The following is a 19,928-nucleotide window of genomic DNA, read 5'->3' as shown; positions in this document are numbered from 1 at the left end:
TTCCATCAGCACTGTAATACTTTTCTCTAAACAATAATGTTTTACTAGTTCAGAGGAAGCTTCATTCAGTTGTGGTCAGAATGAATTTGATCCTAGATAGGATATAATATGTGGTTAATTGCTGGGTGGGGTTTTAGAATAGAATCTTCTTTTATTTTTTAAAACTGGATCTGTGTTTTCCTGGCATTACACTCAGTATTTGTCATTTATATACAACTTAATAAGAGAAACAATGGTGGACACCCTTTCATATGTAATACTATTTAACCTCTAACAATTTAGTAGAATGGGTTTTATTAATCCACTTTGTAGATGAGGAACCTGAAGTTCAGTAACTTGTACAAGGACAATCAAAGCAGCAGAAGGAGGCCAAACTTGACTCCAAGTCCACACTCTCTCAGTTAAGTGCCTCTTTATTTGTAGTTGCCTATTTGAGATTAGGTTAGTTAAACCAAACAAACAGAACAATGGAATGTATAAAATCACATAGACCAAGGAATCCATTACTTATCTATATAATATTGTACACAGTCTTGTAAATGCCAGATAAGTTTTCTTATACTGTGTATTCTGTTCTGTGGTTGAAATATGATAGGTGAACAGCTTCCAAAAAAGGTTATAATAATTTTAAAAAGTGAACATACAGTAGGCTAGACCAAAAGGTCCTACACTTTCTTGTATTCAGGCACCACTAGTGTGGCTCAATAATTTCTCATGGCTCCCCTAGGACAAAAGAAATGTCCAACTATCCTATTTTATCAAGTAGGAAGGTCCAAACCACTAAGGTAGTTTATGTAGTGTCTCTGTATTTTCCCTGAAGTTTTAAAATGTGTTGCATGTCCCTGAGTATCAGCCACAGCACGCCGGAGCCTTAGGGCACACAGTTTGGAAACTATAACACCAGGCACATGCCCATGAAAAGAGAAAGGCTCTATATTGGTAGCTATGTGACCGACCCATTCAATTGGTCCGTTTGTGCTAAATTATCAAGATGACTCTTTTTTACACAGTCTTATCATATATACAAAAATGGGTTATTTTATTAGATTTTGCCTTTCTGCAGATTTTTTATATCCACATAAAATGTCTTCATGTCAAAAACTTCAAAGTGTCTATTAGAATTGCATGACTAAAAATTACACACCCAAACGGGAATAGCACTTGACCTAAGAGTAGGACGGACGAAGCTGTGTGTTGGGGAAAGAGAACTCAAAATTGGTATTAGAGAAATTGGTATTGACCAAACTTAGGACTTTCAACCACCTCATCTAAAAGCCTCCCTTGAGCCCTGGCTGGTGTAGCTCAGTGGATTGAGCGCGGGCCTGTGAACCACATGATCGTGGTTAGATTCCCAGTCAGGGCACATGCCTGGTGTTGCAGGCCAGTTCCCAGCAGGGGACACATGAGAGACAACCATACATTGATATTTCTCTCCTTCTCTCCTTCCCTTCCTCTCTAAAGATAAATAAATAAAATAATAAAAAATAAAAGCCTCTCTTGAGTCTAAAATGATAGGCCAAAACCAACATTCAAAAATATTTTGAATTTTGGTACATGTTTTTCTATGATAAGGAAATACAAAATAGATGTCTTCCTAAGAACAAAAATTATTCTGCACGTGTCAAAGGGATGTATATTTTACTTCAAAAATATCTACGCAATACAAGCTTTGCAGTTCACAGGTTGAAGTCTTTGGTTAAGAGTTTAGGGTTCCACTCAGACTTTCCACCAGAGGCAAATGGACTGTGTCTCTAGATTCTTCCATCACCCAAAATGTACTTCATTCATACACCCATTTACTTTATAATTCAGATTTGGAAACTTCACGATTTTTCAAATGTATTTCAGGACTATGATTGTTTTCTTTTTTATTTATTTATTTATTGTATTTTTATTTATTTATCTTAGAGGGGAAGGGAAGGGGGGGAGAGAGAGAGAGAAAGAGAAAGAGAAATATCAATGTATGGTTGCCTCTCGTGTGTCCCCCGCCAGGAACCGGGAACTGGCCTGCAACCTAGGCATGTGCCCTGACTGGGAATCGAACCTCGATCGTGTGGTTTGCAGGCCCGCGCTCAATCCACTGAGCTACACCAGCCAGGGCCGATTGTTTTCTAATTACAATGAGCTAGTGCTCATAAATATAATTTAAAACTGTGATTTTTATACTGATATTGTTTAATGATGTGCAGCTCTGTTCTACTGGTTGTCTATTGCACACCATATCTCTAATTCTGCCATGATATTTCTTAAAGAAAAAATATCTTTATGTCCACAGAAAGCTTCTTTTTTGAGAAAAGATGTTAGTTAATTGTATGATGGTTAGGACTCCTGACCTATAATTTCGTTTTATTATTTCCTGTTGACAACATTTTAGCTTTTCTGTGAAGGTCCCGAGATTTTTATTTTATTTATTTTATCAAGACACACAGTCTAAACAAGAAAATTTATCAATACTTTCTATGAAGTTTATGAAAAGCATTTAAGTTACTGATAACAAATGGTATATTTTTCATATTTACTTGAAACTCATATCAAGATGGATGAGTCAGTCTCTGTCATCGACAACTATTAATATTAGTCTAAACACTGACAACCGGAGAAGTCACATAGGGTTGACATCTATGAGAGGATAGAAATTAAGGCACACTGAAGAGAGGAGATGTTGAGATTTGTCCCTCTCCCTACCCCAATTCCTTCCCCCAGATGTGATTAGGTAGGAAGGAGTTTGTAGCACTCTTCACTTCCACCAAGCGCCTCAGTCACACTGATTCAGTGTGCTAGGCTGTCCACAAAGGGTGGCGCTTTCTTTGGCTACTGACTTCTTAGTTTTGCAGTCTGGCATGATGCTGGTTTCAAGCTTGCCTGCAACTGTAGAGGCTTTATTGTATTTTATTTCCAAGGTTATAAAAGGAGTGGGATTGTTTTATAACTTTAAGCACTGCAGGTACGAACACCAAATGGTTAATACACTAACAATTTTCGAAAGGAAACATGCCTGGGTGCCACATTATACTCACACTGAACAACTTAGTATGCCAACTCTGTCAACTGGAAGTGAGGCTGAGGTGTTCTTGACCTTTTCCGAGCCCACAGTTATGCTATTGTTCATACTCAATGTGGTTTTCTCTTCAGCACAATATTTGCTAATGGGACTTATTTCTACAGTTGCTTAAAAAAGTTCCTTTTGGAAAACAGAACTAGTCTATATGTGTATACTGCAGGTGCAGTCTGAGGCAACTGATGATTTTTAAAAGTGTCTTTTTTTTTCATTTTAGTAACCAAGGTTACCAAAACCACATTGGAAACATATGTTTAATGTGAATAGTAATTCCTCAGGAAAATGGAAACAAAACAAAAAACACAAAAATCTTTTATGATTAAATTCCCAACATTTAGTGTGGCAATAGAATTTAAAATTCCATTTTTTGAATTTAAATTATTACTAGAATGTAAATACTTAAAATACATAGTCCTTAATTATTAAACATGTTGGCGTTTATGGATGCATTGATCTACAAATATAGAATGATGTGGCAAATAATATTAAATGAATTTAAGGAGCCAGAGTGAGAATACCATCTTAAAACACAGGAAAATAATATCAAAAGAAAGATGTGCAAATATAGTGGAAACCCCACAAAGGGGACAGTACCATAAATGTGTGAATTTTTATACTGCTACGTTTAGTTCAGTTTTTATCTGGACTTCATAGTTGCAATTAGGTGTCTCAAACAAGTTTATATATTTGAAAACATATATCCTGTTTCTTCAATATACATAGAGAAATGTTTGAAGACTAGAACTAAGTGGTAAATATGAAAATTCAAAACATCATTTGACAAGAAACATACATCTGATTTCTATTAATATTGGATAGAGTTATACAAATATAATAAGTACTGAAGCATAGGAATATGCTAATTTATTAACATAAATGAATGAAAACCTATTGTTTTTTACAAAATGATGTTCTACATAAATATCTAAAATGTTATTATTTTACTAATTGTTTTCAGTGGTGTTCTACTTTTATCAATGAAAATATTTCAATAAACTTGCTTTCTCTATATTCTTTCTAGCCCTGATAATGTTTTAGAAGATATTTAGCTTATCAGTTCAGACCCTTTTTGGAATTTATTACTATTTTTATGTAACACATTATAGTTGGCATTTTGGCTATATAAATTTTAGAAAATGAAGTATTAGATTGTTTACAAACTGACAATGGTCCTGACTCTTGTGGTTGAGTTGGTTGGATGTCTTCCTGGAAAGCAAAAGGTCACCAGTTTGATTCCTAGTCAGGGCACATGAATGGGTTGTAGGTTAGGTCCTTGGATGGGGCACCAGTGATGTTTCTCTCACACATCAATATTTCTGATGTTTTTCACCCTTTCTTTCTTCCTCCCTCCCCCTCACTCTAAAAATAGATCAATGAAGTGTTTAAAATATCTAACAATGTGCAATTTCAGTTTTGGTAAAAAAAGGAAGTCATAAAATGACAGGCACCTAAAATTAATAAGCAATATTAATGGTTATGTTGGTAACTTACCACTTAGTAGAAAATGCCCTTGTATTCTTTGTAATGAGTACTCATTCACTATTCCTACATTCATTTAACAAATAGTTTAATGCTATACTAGAATTTTAGATACAACAATAAGTAAGACAGAATCAGGACCACCCTTCATAGAGAATGCAATTAAAGTAAAGAGAAAAAACAGGGTGGGCAAAAATAAGTTTATGGTTGTGAGTATGCAAGATGGAGTTTATTCTTGTATTGAATATTATTCATTCATTCATTCATTCATTTATTATTGTATTGGTAACACAATATAATTGTAAACTACTTTTTCAAATCTCTTTATTCAGGATCCAAAGGAACCAGAAGAAAGAGATCTAACTAGGTCAGCTGAGCTCTCTCAGGTCTGATTTGAAAGAAGTTCAGAATATTAAAGGGAAGGAACACACTGATAATTCCAGCCCAGAGTTAAGAAAGAGGTTTAGTCTAGGAATTAAAAGAAGACGAGGGCACTTGGGCTGTGTCCACGTAAACAACTATGGGACACTTACACAATGGAAAACAACTTGGCTATAAAAATGAAGAAAATTTTACCCTTTGCAACAGTATGGATGGTTCTGGAGAGCATTATGCTAAGTGAAATAAGCCAGTCAGAGAAAGAGAAATGCCATCTGATTTCACTCATATGGAGAATCTAATGAACAAACTGAACTTACAAGAAAAACAGAGACAGACTCATGGAGAGCAGATGACAGGTTAGGGGGTGGAGGGATTGAACAAAAAGGAAAAAGGGCACATGGACATGGACGACAGTGTGGTGACTGCTGGGGGGTGGAGGGGTATAAGGGGACTAAAAGGTAATGGAAAAAATAAAAGAAAACCAGGGAAAAATACGCTATAAACACATAGGGCGGAGACGGATAATGGAAGAGCAACTAATTCACATTAGGAAACTGGGTTTCCTAATTAAAGGGACAACGGAAAGTTATTGAAAAGCATATTCCTATCTTATCTATGCAAAATAAATTTAGCCTGAATATTATATTCGTATTTTAAGACTACACTGGAAATAGATTAAATTATGAAACTGAATTTTAAAAAGTAAATTTTGGCTTCAGAAGCATAGAAGTAATCTAAGCTCTTTTAAATACCAACCTAAATCCCTTTCAATACCTTCTGTGTGTTCCCTCTTTAAAATAAAAATGCTATATGGGTGATCTCATTTCTTGGTGTGGCAGAAATGTTAAATTGCCCGATTTAACGCCATCTCCTCCACCCACTCCCAGATGAAAAGTCAGGGATACTTACTACATCCAGCCTTATAGCTGAAGCCTGGAGGGAGGAGGAATCCTTGCTGGGCAGCAGCAGCCAGTGTCCGTTGATCAGGAGGGAATACGGGAATCATTAACGGCGGTAGTTGACCTTGAACCTGCTGAACATGATAAAGTGGATCAAAGAGAAGAAGTTTGGGTGCTCCATGCTTCCCACCCTCCTTATTTTATGATAAAAGAAGATCAACTATTCAATTCAATATACTGGCATACAATTTCACCATAAGCCGTGCTTTGGGGATTACCTTAGGAAAGTCAAAAGACACTATAGTTGAAAGGTTTTATCAAGTTCACTGTCTAACCTGATGAAGAATTTCCCTACATGATATCATTGAGAGTGATAAAGCATCACTATTTCACACAGTACGCCACCTTCTCATTACATGAATAGTTAAAAAATTTACCTCTTAGGTTGAACTAAAATCTCGTATAAATCCTACCTGCTAGGAATAATTCTACTTTCTAAAACACAGCAAAGTAAAATAGTGTCATTTTATATGTGAACAGCTCTTCATTACTTGAAGATAATTCTTATGTTTACATATAATATTGAAATTTTATAATTCTTGAATAAAATAGCTGGATGAAAGCTTAGAGAGTGAGAGCCCCCCTTTTTTTATAAAACTGGGGCTAAAAGACAATTTACTTGGCCACCGTCATTGAATGGGACAGTCAAAACTAGGTGTAGAATCCAATCCCTTAAATCCTGCCCTGTACTATACTATTGTCTTTGGCTATCACTTTTCAAGCTTTAAACCACTCCACAAATGACAAGCCCGGCTTTGGTTGCTATCTTTGGACTACACCGTAATTAGCTGGTATAACTCTCAAAACAGTGTTCACACCAGCAAATGAATAATACAGCACAATAGAATAACTATCTTCTTTGAACTGAACAAGAATTTCCAGAAGCATAACCTAATGCTGCCATTTCTGTAGCTATTTCATATTAGTGACTAATGCAGATAGTTTCATTAAGTAAAATACTTAGGATAATTTTTTCCAAATATTTAGCAAGACTTCCTTGGTGAACATGATTATCGGTTAGTGTTTGTCACTGAATATGCGGATAAGAATTTACCTAATCTGAAAATCACCTATCAACACTCTATTTTCACTTATTACTCCTACCACACATTAATTCAGTTACTTGGAAAATATTTGATAAACACCTACTATGCACAAGAAAGTGAACTAGGTAGTAGGAATATAATAGTGAACAAGAAAACCAAGATCTTATACCCACGGAGCTTACATTACAATGGGAAGAATAGTAAAATGTAAAACAGGTATACAAAAATAATTATGAATTCATTCATTTTCTAGTCCGTACACCAACTCTGAGATATCTCCCAGACTTGTTTTCCTTTCTCCCTGGGCACTGAACATTCTTAAGGCACTTATGATTCTTACAGTTCTCATCATTTCTCACTCTGAAAGTCCACCTTCAGTTTCTCCTTCATCTTTCACAGTAAACCTCTAATCTATTTCTGAGATTCTGATGGATGAGTGTCCTTTTGGGGGTGGGAAGTGAGAGAGAGAGGGAGAGCGTGGAAGGGAGAGAAGAAATGGGGGAGAGAATGTGCGAGCGAGAGAGAGGGAGAGTGAGAAATAAGCACCATAAGAATGAGGGATCTGCTTTCAGCAATGACTCCAAACGGGAAAGCATTACTTTTAGCCAATAGGAGTTTAAACCTATCACTAGCATACCGTTTTAGTAAAACTAAAATGGAATGAAAGCAACCAGGAAAACAAAAAGTATCTTAAGGTTAGAGCTGAAAGTTATACCACTACAACCAGCATTTTTTGATATCCTGGGGAAAAGATAAACCTTATGCAGAAAACAATGAAAATAAATTGGTTAAAAACTCAAAAAAAAATAGAGATTACATAGTGAGCAAGTATATAGGAGTAAGTGGCCTAAAACAAGAGATAAACATTGGAAGGCAAAACAGTATAGGGACTAGTTCAGTGTAAGCAGAGGGTGCTGGTCAGAATAGCATGCAAAGAGACACACAAGAAGCCAGACACAGTGGATAACGGTTAACACCAGCTGTTGTATACCCTTAATACGTCATTGTTGGTAAGTTAGATTTTATATAGCACCTCTCTTCCTTTCTAAGATAACATTGGCTCTAAGATGTACCATAAATTTAATAGGAGAATTTTGGAGGGTAGAAGAAACCGAATGAAATACATACATGTATTATGAGAGCCATTCAAATTTCAGATACCTTAGGATTTGGGAAAAATAACAACTAGAACTGCAGAAACAACAGGTTTTAGGTTTGGTGAACTCATTCTCAAGCTTGAATGTATATTAGAATCCCTGGGCAAGCTCTGAAGAACTCCTAATGCTCAGACTGCTTCCTAGACCAATTAAATCTGAATTAGGGGTGAGACCTAGCCATCAGCATTTTTAAAGCCCCCTTGATAATTCTAATGTGCATCTGAACTTGAGAAGTACTGTCTCAGAGAACATTTTCAGTCACTGTCAATGCACCTTTTTGTCTTCTTCACTTTTGCCTTGAGTCACAAAACACCTTCACATACATCAGTAGTTGAAAGGGAGACTCTGCCTGACATTTACAGGTTCTGGTGCCCACAGGATAAAACCAGACATTAAGCTATACTCCTCATAGAGTTCCTTCAGAATGAATCTTGTATCTGTTTTTTACATGCTCTTCTTAAAAAAAAAAACAAAACCTTCTGACGGTTTGCTTTTGCCTAGCAATAATGACTAAGTCTCTCCGCCTGCAAGTTTCTCCACAGTTTGTTCGCTCTTTCCAGACAGTTCTGAGGTCCTCCTTCAGAAATCCCATACTCTCGCCTCGTGGACCATGAGGCGTTCTTGCATACTCGGTGTTTTTCCATGCTTGAATGCATTCAAGACTATTTCCTCTTCTGTTTTGAGTAATTTCTCTTTTCCTTTTCTTCTTGGCAAAATTCTATTTATTTTTCAAAGGCCTTTGAGACATACATAATGTCTCTGCCTGTGGAGCACTTTTTTCTTACGGTGCAAATTTTCAGGCAGAAAGAACTGTTACTTCTTTTAACCTCATAAAGCTAATGAAATACTTACTGTATTGAATAGTAGTTACTTTTAAAAGATGAGTTTCCCTATGACCTATGAGCTTAATAAGGAAAGAAGTTGTAATTTATTTATTATTGTACCTTCGGAGCTCAGAACAATAGGTGAAACTATTATACCTATTGATAATTCACAAATAGAGAATGAAATATCAGTCCCATCTTTCTAACTGTAGTCAGGTGTACCAACTCCAAATGTCTAAAAAAGTCATGTGGACTAAAGAGCTATTTAATGACCACAAAGGAATTTGATTTTACCAAGAAGAATAAAATACCGATTGTTTTGTGTGTCTATTCTTTAAGACATAGCAAAATGGTCTTATATGTTATGATATATCCATGACTCTTGGAATTATGCATGTATGAAGAAATAAAAAGACTCCAGAAATATTAGAAATTTATTACATGCTTTTCTAATGAATAGGCATATCTGCCTATTATGTTTAGTAACATATTTTGTTTATGGTTCACTTATTATAGCTTTGCAATATGTTTTAATAGAAGTACTCTATTCCTACCATTTTGTTTCCAAATACATCCTGGCTTTTTTGACATCTAATTTTCCTCATTAATTTTAGGACATAAAATTTCCATTTGAATTTATCAACCTGATGGTTTGGTGGCTAACAGGAGGTTATATCTTCCAATATAATTAAATCTTCTTTTGCTTTACATCATTCTTATAGTTTTTAGGTAACTTTATTTTTAAGATTTTTAAAAATATTTTTATTGTTATTGTAAAGAAAAATGTTTTTGTTATATTGTTTAACTGGTTGTTGTATGCACATACATTTTTCTATTTTTATAGGACAGTTTTTTTATCAGGTAATTCATTTACATTCTAATAATGTATAGTATTTTCCAGCTAAAATTTTAGTATTTTAAAGAATAAACTGTAAGGAATTCCAGGGTTTTAAAAAACATGTGTACCCTCCACTTTTGTCTTATTATAATTATTGAAATTAATTTTTCTTTAGTAGTATAATTTGTTTCAGTGTATAAATTTTTCAAGATCCACACATAAAAAACACATATGTGTTTTATATATAGAACTACAGAGTTTTAAGGCTGAGAAAGATCCTAGAGGTTACTGGGCACAACACAATCATTGTGCCCATAAGGAAGTAAGACTTAGCTTGACTGTATAAATTGTTTAAGATTCCACATTTAAGTAACAGGAAAGTTAACACTGAAACTGCAACTTCTAACTCTGCCTTTAGCACTCCTGCACACAGTGGAAGGTGTACAGGAGAGAGGAGTGAAGCAGAAGGACCTCCAAGGGACAGACAGGAACCAGAAGAGAAAAATGAGCCTAATTTCAGAGTCCCAAAGATGGGTTTTCTTTAGAATATTGTAGAAGAGATTATAGACCATTGTACTAATATTGAGAGTAAACTAAGAAGCAAAATAAATATAACCCAAAATATGTGGTTAGTGCACATAAGCAACTAGAAATACACTTCAAAATACAATTGAATATCATTATCTGAAGATTTTGTATTTGCAAATTTGACTTCTCATTAAAATTTACTTGCACCCCACAAAATGTACTTGTGCCAGTGCTTCTGCAGCCACAGGCTTGAGCAAAGTGGAAAAAAATCCTGTTGGTGATTTCACCATTTAAAATGCATTTAGAATCAATAATAAAAAGAAGGTATCTTTAAACAGAAACATGTAAAATACGGTTATGTTATTGATTGGTTGATGGAAATGGTGTGACTTGAGGCTCTCAGAAACCTAACTCTCTGTATATCCCTCTAGGGACAATTGCTCAGTATTCATGAATCAGTGTTCATGGCAACTTCATGGAACACAAACAGTGCAAATAATGAGCATCAACTATGTTATTACTACATATTAATTAATGTTCAGGTCACTGCCACTGAAATTTAGGCACTCTTTGGGAGAAAAGGACACATTATATCAGCACAGTATAATGTTTTCTGGATAAATTCTAAAACTAGTTATAAGAGTTAGTTATTCCTTTTTGCATATTTGCCAGTGTTAAATATTTCCAAATCCTATTCATTATTAACTTCATTTATTTCCTTCCACCTAATGAATAAAATTTCCTTTAAGCTCCTAATTAAGTTTTAAAATGTGTGACATTTATAATTAAGTTTCTGTAAAATACTTTTGTCATAAAATTTTAGTCTTTTTATTAGGGGTCATGTTATTCACAAGTTAAAAAAACAACCTATTAAAAAATTTAAAATCATATATATATATATGTATATTTTAATATTTTATTTATTTATCTTTAGAGAGGAAAGGAAGGAGAGAAAGAGAGAAACATCAATGTATGGTTGCTTCTCATGAGTCCTCTGCTGGGAACTGGCTTGCAACCCAGGCATGTGCCCTAACTGGGAATTGAACCGCAATCATGTGGTTCGCAGGCCCACGCTCAATCCACTGAGCTACACCAACCAGGGCTAAAATCCTATATTTTTAACTCCAAAATGAAATACTATGTTTTAACACTTTTTATAATTCTACTACATAGATAGTGCATGTAGGACTTGCCCACTAAAATCTTAAGAATCCAAAACAAACCAAATATATTATCGCACTGTAAAAGAGAAAGCAAATACTTATCAATTATTCATAGTTAAATTTTTATATTTTATGTAAATATTTTATTGCAAAACACTTTGGTGGCTCCTTGAAAGCAACATATCAAGTAGATATTTAAGATTATTAATTTACTTTCCAATTGCATGGGTCTGTTTTTTACTTTATTCATTCAATTGACATTTTTACTAAGCAGAACATACACTTTTTGGATAACTAGGGATACAAAGATGAATTCACATAGAACGTCTGCTCAGGAGGACCTGACTCTGGTGGGGCAAATGAGCATTCACATTGCTGTTAACTGAACAAAATAGACTTGTATAGCACACTATGGAAGCACAGACAATAGACTCCTAACAGAAGTCAAGGCAGGCATCATGGAGGTCGGTACAGTAGGTGTAGGGACAGGTAGTTAAGTAGGAGTTAGCCAGCCAGAGAGATGGGAGTGTGAGGCAAGGATTCTGGGAGGGGGAGGCATGAGCAAAGAAATAGGGACGAGAAAAATTGTCATGTGAGGTGAACACCAGCTATAATCTAGAAGAGCAAAAAACACAAGAGGGAACCAGTGGTGAGAAAGTCTGCCTGAATCAATGTGTGTATTGGGGTGAGAGACTTAAGATTTGCCCCCACCATAGGCCCTGTGGAACCACTGAGGGATTTAAATTAGCTTAGGTAGAATGTTCTGATGAGTAGGCGGAGAAGAGATTTGAGAGACCAAGCATAGAGAAGAGGTAGGTTAATACAATTAATTAGGCAATAGATTATGAGGGCCTAATTAGTAATAGAAGGGTTATAAATGAGAAAAAGCCAATACATTATTTAGGGAAAATATGCAGAACATTGATGATAGGTGCGGTTATATATGTAAGGGATATATAAGAAATCTCTGTACATATGTGTAAATATATACAGGAATGAACAAAAGTAGGTTTACAGTTATAACATAAGTAAATGACAAAATCATAAGTAATATAAGAATGAACTGTTTCAAGTACTCACAACTATAAACGTACTTTAGCCCACCCTAGTATATATAAATACTTGTATACCACCCTGGTATGTATAAATATGTTGAAAACTTGGGTGTGAAAAAAAAGGACGGACTCAAAGATAACTCTTGGGTATTGACTTTATATAACTATACAAATATAAAAGAAAAAATGAGTAAAAGGTAGTGATAGTTTTCATGGGAAGCTAATGAATATGGTTTTGGATGTGATGTGTTTGACATGCCTAAATAATATTCTACTGGATTCATGTTATGGGCAGATAGATGTTCCAGTCTGAAATTAGGGAACAGACTTTTAGAAGCCATGGTATGGGGAGTCATTCATTCACTGATGACATTGAACTAGTTAATCTACAAAGGGTCTGAATGATAAAGAAATGGCTCATAAGATAAGAATAAAGAACATCACGATTACAGTGTCACAGAAACCAATAGAATTTCAAGATTGAGATAGTGACTAAAATGTAGTGGAAAGAGTACTGAAGATACAAAAAACAATTCTAGAATTGTTAATTAGAAGATTGTGATAATTCTAATAACTTCAAGTCTATTAGAACAGAGGGTAGAAACCATATTGTAAAAGGCTGAGGATTGAATGACAAGCAGGAAAAAAGAGAAGGCAGACATATACTACTCTTCAGAGAAGACTGGATGAGAAGTTAGGAAACATCAGAGAGAAGCTGCATGGGATACACAGGCTTTACTTAGGTTGCAGAGTTTCGAGTACATTAATTGGCTAAAAGGAACAAACAGAAAGAGAGAAACTAAGTGGTGAACAAACCACAATTTCAGAGAAGAGTGAAAAACAAGTAAGGAGAATAGATACTACTTTTGAATGGGAACAGCATTGCATCCTCTAAGCCCCGAGGAGGAGAGGCATATAAGTGAAATAAGCAAGTATGTTTTATATATAGTTAGGGAAATGAGAAGACAAGGAAAATCAGGCCTGATAGAAGGTAGTTTCTCATGATGGAGGCAAGGTCATATTGTTACTGTAAAACTGTCCGCTGGAGCACCAGTGAGTCACTCCCATTGGCCCATTGGGAGCTTCTTACACTGAACATGTGAAAGCTGGCAAAATAATTGGATAGGAAAAAAGTCGTTTTCCCTTCTTCTAATACTAGATTGGGGCTGAGACCTGGGAAGGCAGGCACACATGCCATACAGGTCAAAATGGCTTGGTGGAGGGGGCATGGTAGGCCAAAGAGGCCTTTCAGTTTAGCCTGGGGAAAGAAGGGATGGGTTGGGAGATGGACTGACTGAAGTACACAAAACTTGGGAAAGTTGATTGGTCATTTTGAGAAAGCACTTGGTCTGTCCCACACCCAATCTAATCCCTGGGGAAAAAAGAAGCTCTTGCTTGCTTGTGACCTGCACCAGCACAGTGAACTTGCCTGTTCTCTCCATGGCCATGTGGCCTCAGTAGCCAAGTTGCCCATGGCCTCCAAAATAGAGCTTCTCTTCCTCCCTCTGTTGCCCACCTGGTGATGCACTTCACCGTGGGTGTGTGCACCCTCTCACCTGGGAACACATGGCCGTGTGGTGCTGGCCACTGCATGGTCCGGGGCTGTGTGGGCTCCACACATAGGCTCCAGGAGGAAGCCTGAAATGGACAGCAACCAAGGACGAGCTAACTACATGGATGGGGACTAAAACCACTTAGCAACCACTTGCAGGCTTCAAAGTGCTGTACTTTAAAATGGAGCAAGAACTTAGGATGCTGGCTGTTGTCTTGGCCTTGCTTGGCCCTTGCATGGACTTTTGCCATCGCAGAAAGTGGCAATGGACTTTGAGATGGGAGTCTGCCATTCTCCCAAGTTGAACAGCACCTGAATAAAACCTCTTTCCTTTTGCACCAGCATCTCCCTCATGATTTTGGCTTTTGTGATGACAGGAAGCTGAACCTCCACTTTTGTTCAGTTACAGTATCTTAAAAATCAGAGATACTGGGAATGAGGGAGTTCAGCAAAGGTAAGGGCATTCAATGATCATTGTGAGAAATGAAAAATAAAGTAAACCATGGAAAATTACAAAGAGCGATAAAAAAGTCTAAGGTCTGGGAAGTGACCACATAAATTATGATGCTTGTCAGCTTTCTCTGTTGTGTGTGTGTGTGCTTTTTTAAAAGAGTACCTGGCCACTGTAGATGAGGATCGGATAAGGTATTCATCGGATAAGGTACAGCATTCATGTTGGGGAAAAAACAGGGCTTGGGGGCACACCAACAAGCAGAGGTTAGGAGGAAATCAAAGTTGCTTTTGAACAACAATTGGCTTTTGGCTTTATTCCATCAAGAGAAGCCTGGAAGGCGTCACTACCTGGGGGAAAGTACAGTAACCAAAGAACCAGAGAAACTCCCAAGGTATCAAGGAGCAGTTTGTATGAGAGCTCAAACAGGGCATTATGGTAGAACACTTTTTAAAAGTACACACACAAATGTCAAAATAAAAGGCAGATCTACGATTTAAGTCAGCACAATTTCAAACAAAACGTAAAATCCGAGACTTTCCCAATGTTCAAGTGTTTATTCTGATGACTGTCATAGTGTTCAAGCATGTATCATCTTTAGGGATCAGCTCACCTACAACCGAGATTCAGCCACCTTCGGTGGGGAACACAGCAGCTATTTAGAAGCACACAGTGACACTACACAGCAGTTCTGAGAAAATGAAGAATATAATATCCAAATGAGATTACAACAGGGGTTTAGGTTGGAGGATATAATTACCCAAACTGGAGTCACCAGGATAACAAAGTTGACTTTCCACCATTTACAAGAAGAGGCATGGGATCGTCAACGGCCAGTAATAGTCTGTGATTTTCCATTTCACGGAACAGAAAGTTGATTTGCCAGTTTATCCTACCCAATACAGGTCTTTGGAAAAAAATAGCTACACAAAAATTAAAAAACGAAGGAGTCAATTTATTTCTCAATTAATCTACTAGGAAGACGAAAAAAAGTCTCATTGAGAGATAGATAGGGGAACATAAGAACACTGCTAAAATTGAAATCCCTACCTCTCACTTCCCCATAGTCACATTGGAATTGTATCACTTCTAATTTCGTTTGATTGAAGACAAAGACGAAGTAGCCATATTCTTTTAGAACAAAAATGAACAGCCATGTGGATTTTTTACATAGTACTCTTCTTCGGCAAAAAGCCACAGAACTTTTTTAAAAAATCGTTTCCAAGGATGAAAGTGACTTTGCCAAGCAAAGTGGCTTCAAAACAGGCCTCAAAAATACTAATAGAAAGACAGATGGTTCTACTAAGAGCTTGGCTGCCAAAATAAAAAAAAAAGTAGGAAAAAAAAAAGAGTGATGCTATTGAAGCTGACTGCAAAGTTATCTGATGACTACAAATACTTTTGTCCCACTGCAAGTGCTAACTCTGCCTCCAGGGCTGATACAGCCAAAATACTCACTTCCCCACATTTGATCCCCCGGTATTCCCACCCCTCCTAAATAAAACCTGTCAGTGCCAAAACCCCCACAAAACAGCACTAGCACAAACTTACTGGATTCTGACTGACTCTCGGTGAAAGCAAAATACTGCATTGGAGGACTCCTATTTAGGAAAAGACCCACAAGGAAAATTGCTTTTCTTTTTAAAACTGCCCATCACATTTCCTTTTTCTAATTCCTTTTTCTCCTCCTTCCAGTCACCAAAGGGCCCCTGGGCCCTCTGAGTTTACACGATAGGAACTCAATTTGTATACAGAAGGCAAGAAGCAGCACTACATCAGAGGTGGAGATAGTTTGCAAGGATAGAAAAATAATCCACTCAAGAGATGGTGGCAATTTTCTGTTGGAACTACTACTACAATAATACCTACACTTTATTTCCTTCAGGGCAACTGTCATTTCTTTTTAACCAGATTGCTACTAGATATAATAGAAACCGAAATATTGTATGGTCACTGACTCTTCCTTTCAATGGCTCATTTCACTATTGCACTTTTACTTTTGCATGATGTGTTTATTGTTGGCATTGTTACTAGGATACAACCACTTCCAAATACTGTAGAATTAAGAGCTCTGTCACATGAAAGCAGTGAAATTTCATTCTTAATCCTACACAAGTTGACGTAAATATTCTTTTTTCCTAGCAGTATCCTGTATTTATTTTCATAACTTAAGCATTGCATTTTTATTAAGCACCATTTTAATATATATTAAACTCATGTCAACAAAATGAAGACATTTATTATAAAGATAATACAGGCTTAAACAAAGTATATTTGCTGACTTCAAGAAAAAACATTCTACTTTAAAAATTGATTATCATTAACTGGTAGGTGGCAAAATATGATATTAAGAAAGCAATTGGGGGACAGTATGCAAAAAAAAGAAACATAGCTGTTTTATTGGCCAAGGACAATTTTGAGCTAAAAGACAGAATTTAAAAACACGATGATTAAAATACATCAAATAATGCACTATTTAGGACGGCTACCATCTATTTCTTAAAGGCAATGTTTTACCTAGCTTGATAGCTGTTAGCTGATGAAAACCAAAGTCTTTCTATATAACGTGGTTCTATTTGTTCCCTCAAATGTGTGTGACTACTTAAATTACTTCTTGTGGCTCTTCACAACAAATAGACTGGGTCATACAAAGATGCGTGGTTCTTGTTCCTAGGAACAAAGTCAGGTTTTGTAAGTAGTAGCACGATCTTATTTTATATTATGCATTAATTACTAGGTCAACCGTCACTTACATGCAAACAGAAGACAACAAAAATATAGTGGTCAACATAAATACAATGTATTTTTCAATTATATTTATCAGGAGGCCACAATCAGAAATTTAATAAAATTCTCTATTGATTCCTGATTGATGATGTTTTGATCAAGGGTTTATAATAGATTATTAGTGATTTTTTCTCATATGTTATAAGTCTCAGTTCAACACTGTTTGAAGTTTTTAAAAATATTAAACCTCAAAAAATTATCACTTTGTGGGGAGGGCTGAAATGAGAGTGACAGCTGATGGTTACAGGGTTTCTTTCAAAGATAAGCTAAGGAAACAATCCCATTTGCTATTGTAACAATAACAACAAAAGGTACCTAGGAATGAATTTAACCAAGGATTTAAAAGTTCCTGTACTTGAAAAACAATAAAATATTGAAGAAAAAAAATTGAGAAAGATATAAATAAGTGGAAGCATATACTGAGTTCATGGATTAGAAGAATTACCATCATTAAAATGCTCATACTACCCCAAACATCTATAGATTTAACATAATTTTTATTATAATATCAATGGCACATTTCACACATATAGAAAAAATATGCCAAAAATTTACATGGAACCAAAAACAACTTGAATCACCTCAGCAAAATTGGAGGGGTCACAATACCTGATAAAAAAATTATACTACAGCCCTGGCTGGTGTAGCTCAGTGGATTGAGTGCAGGCCTGTGAACCAGAGTATCATGGTTCGATTCCCAGTCAGGGCACATGCCTGGGTTGCAGGCCAGTTCCCAGAAGGGGACAAACCAGAGGCAACCATACATTGATATTTCTCTCCCTCTCTCCTTCCCTTCTAAAGATAAATAAATAAAATCTTTAAAAAAATTATACTACAAAGCCATTGTAATTGAAAGAGCCTGGTACTAGCATAAGAACAGGCATGTAGACCAATGGAACAGAACAGAGAGCCCAGAAATCAACCCATACCTACATGGTCAGTTAACATTTGACAAAGGGGCAAGAGCATGCAAAGGAGTAAAGACACTGTCTTCAATAAACGGTGTTGACAAATTGGAAAGGTACGTGCAAAAAAATGAAACTAGACCACCATACACAATAATTAACCCCAAATGGACAAAAGGCTTAAATGTAAGAATCAAAATCATAAAATTCCTAGAAGTATATACAAATGGCTAATATAGGCAGTAAAGTCTCAGATATCTCTCTTAGGGCAAGAGCAATGAAGGAAACAATAAACAAATGGGTCTACATCAAACTAAAAAGCTTCCTCACAGCCAAAGAAGCCATCACAAAATGAAAAGTTAACCTACTGTGTGGGAACACATGTTTGCCAATGATGCATCTGATAGGGGTTAATTTTCTAAATATGTCAACAACTTATACAACTCAACCACAGGATGGCAAACAATACTCTTAAAAATGGGCAAAGGACTGAAGAGACACTTCTCCAAAGGGGATATAGAAACGACAAGTAGAAATATAGAAAAGTGTTCAACGCCTCTAACCATCAGAGAGATGCAAATTAGGACCATGGTGAGATATCACCTCATACCTTCCAGATAGCTACCATCAATGAAACAACGAACAAGTGCTGGCTAGGATGCTGACAAACGGGAACTCTAGCACACTGTGGGTGGGAATGCGGGATGATGCAGCAACAGTGGAAAACAGCATGGAGTTTCTGTGAAAAATTAAAATTGAAACTGCCTTTTGACCCAGCAGTCCCACTTCTGGTAATATACTCTAAGAATCCCAAAACACAAATTCCAAAGAATATATGCATCCTGATGTTTCACAGCAGTGTTACTTACAATAGCCAAGATCTGGATATAACCCAAGTGTCCATCAGTAGTTGAGTGGATAAAAAAAAGATGTGGCATATTTACACAATGAAATATGACACAGTTATCAAAAGGAAGGAAATCTTACCTTTTTAAACAGCATGGATGGACCTGGAGATCATTGTGCTAAGTGAAATAAGTCAGTGAGAGAAAGACAAATGCCATATGATCTCACTTACATGAAGAATCTAATGAACAAAATAAACTGATGAACAAAATAGAAACAGAGGCATGGACACATGGAACAGACTGACAGCTGTCAAGGAGGTAGATAGGGGAATGGATAGAAGAAGGTGAAGGGATTTGCCAAAGAACATACACGTGTCTCACAGCCACAGACAACAGTGTGGCGATGGCCGGAGGAAGGGGGTAAAGGGTGGTGGGGGTGGGCAGAGGGCGGAGTGAAAATGGGGACATCTGTAATAGTGTCAACAGTAAAAATAAAGAAAAAAAGCATCGAAAATAAGTTCAAATGTCAGGCATTGCCATTAAATACATTTAAACTATTGGCTCTCTCAGTTAATGATAGATAAAACAATGTGTCTTAAAGGTTTCAAAACACCTAAAGAACAGAGAACTTAATTTGTGGACACGATTTTGTATATGTTAAAAAAAATAACCTCTTGACTAAAAGAATTCAAGAAAATCGTTGTACCCTTAAACTCTGAATATTATTCTCATTTTGTTTAAGAAACTAATTGTGATTATACTGCTTCTGTTTGTTTTGTCCAAAGTTTTCCCAGTGCTTAATTTCAGTTTTTAACCAGCAGGAGTAAGATTGGTGGGAATGACTAGTGTACAGGGATTTCTTTGCAGCATGCAGAGTATACCAAGTCAGTAATGTTA

At 36.2% G+C, this 19,928-nt stretch overlaps 1 protein-coding gene across 8 annotated transcripts in view; it reads right to left on the bottom strand.

Moving 5' to 3' along the window:
- Positions 1-19,928, bottom strand: part of SOX5 (SRY-box transcription factor 5) — a 929,721-nt gene that overhangs the window by 119,703 nt on the left and 790,090 nt on the right. For 6 of the 8 annotated variants that reach the window (XM_037033875.1, XM_037033877.1, XM_037033876.1 and 3 more), the window contains one exon: positions 5,828-5,951. In XM_037033875.1, the coding sequence (XP_036889770.1) occupies positions 5,828-5,951 (124 nt within the window). The remainder of the gene's footprint in view (positions 1-5,827; positions 5,952-19,928) is intronic. The other 2 variants (XM_037033874.1, XM_037033880.1) reach the window with 1 other exon arrangement.

The sequence above is a fragment of the Sturnira hondurensis genome, unplaced genomic scaffold (genome assembly GCF_014824575.4).
Source record: "Sturnira hondurensis isolate 20B ecotype Veracruz unplaced genomic scaffold, ASM1482457v3 Scaffold0021795, whole genome shotgun sequence".
Taxonomy (NCBI): domain Eukaryota; kingdom Metazoa; phylum Chordata; class Mammalia; order Chiroptera; family Phyllostomidae; genus Sturnira; species Sturnira hondurensis.
The sequence above is the reverse complement of the archived record's forward strand: the minus strand, read 5'-3'. Positions and strand labels throughout refer to the sequence as shown.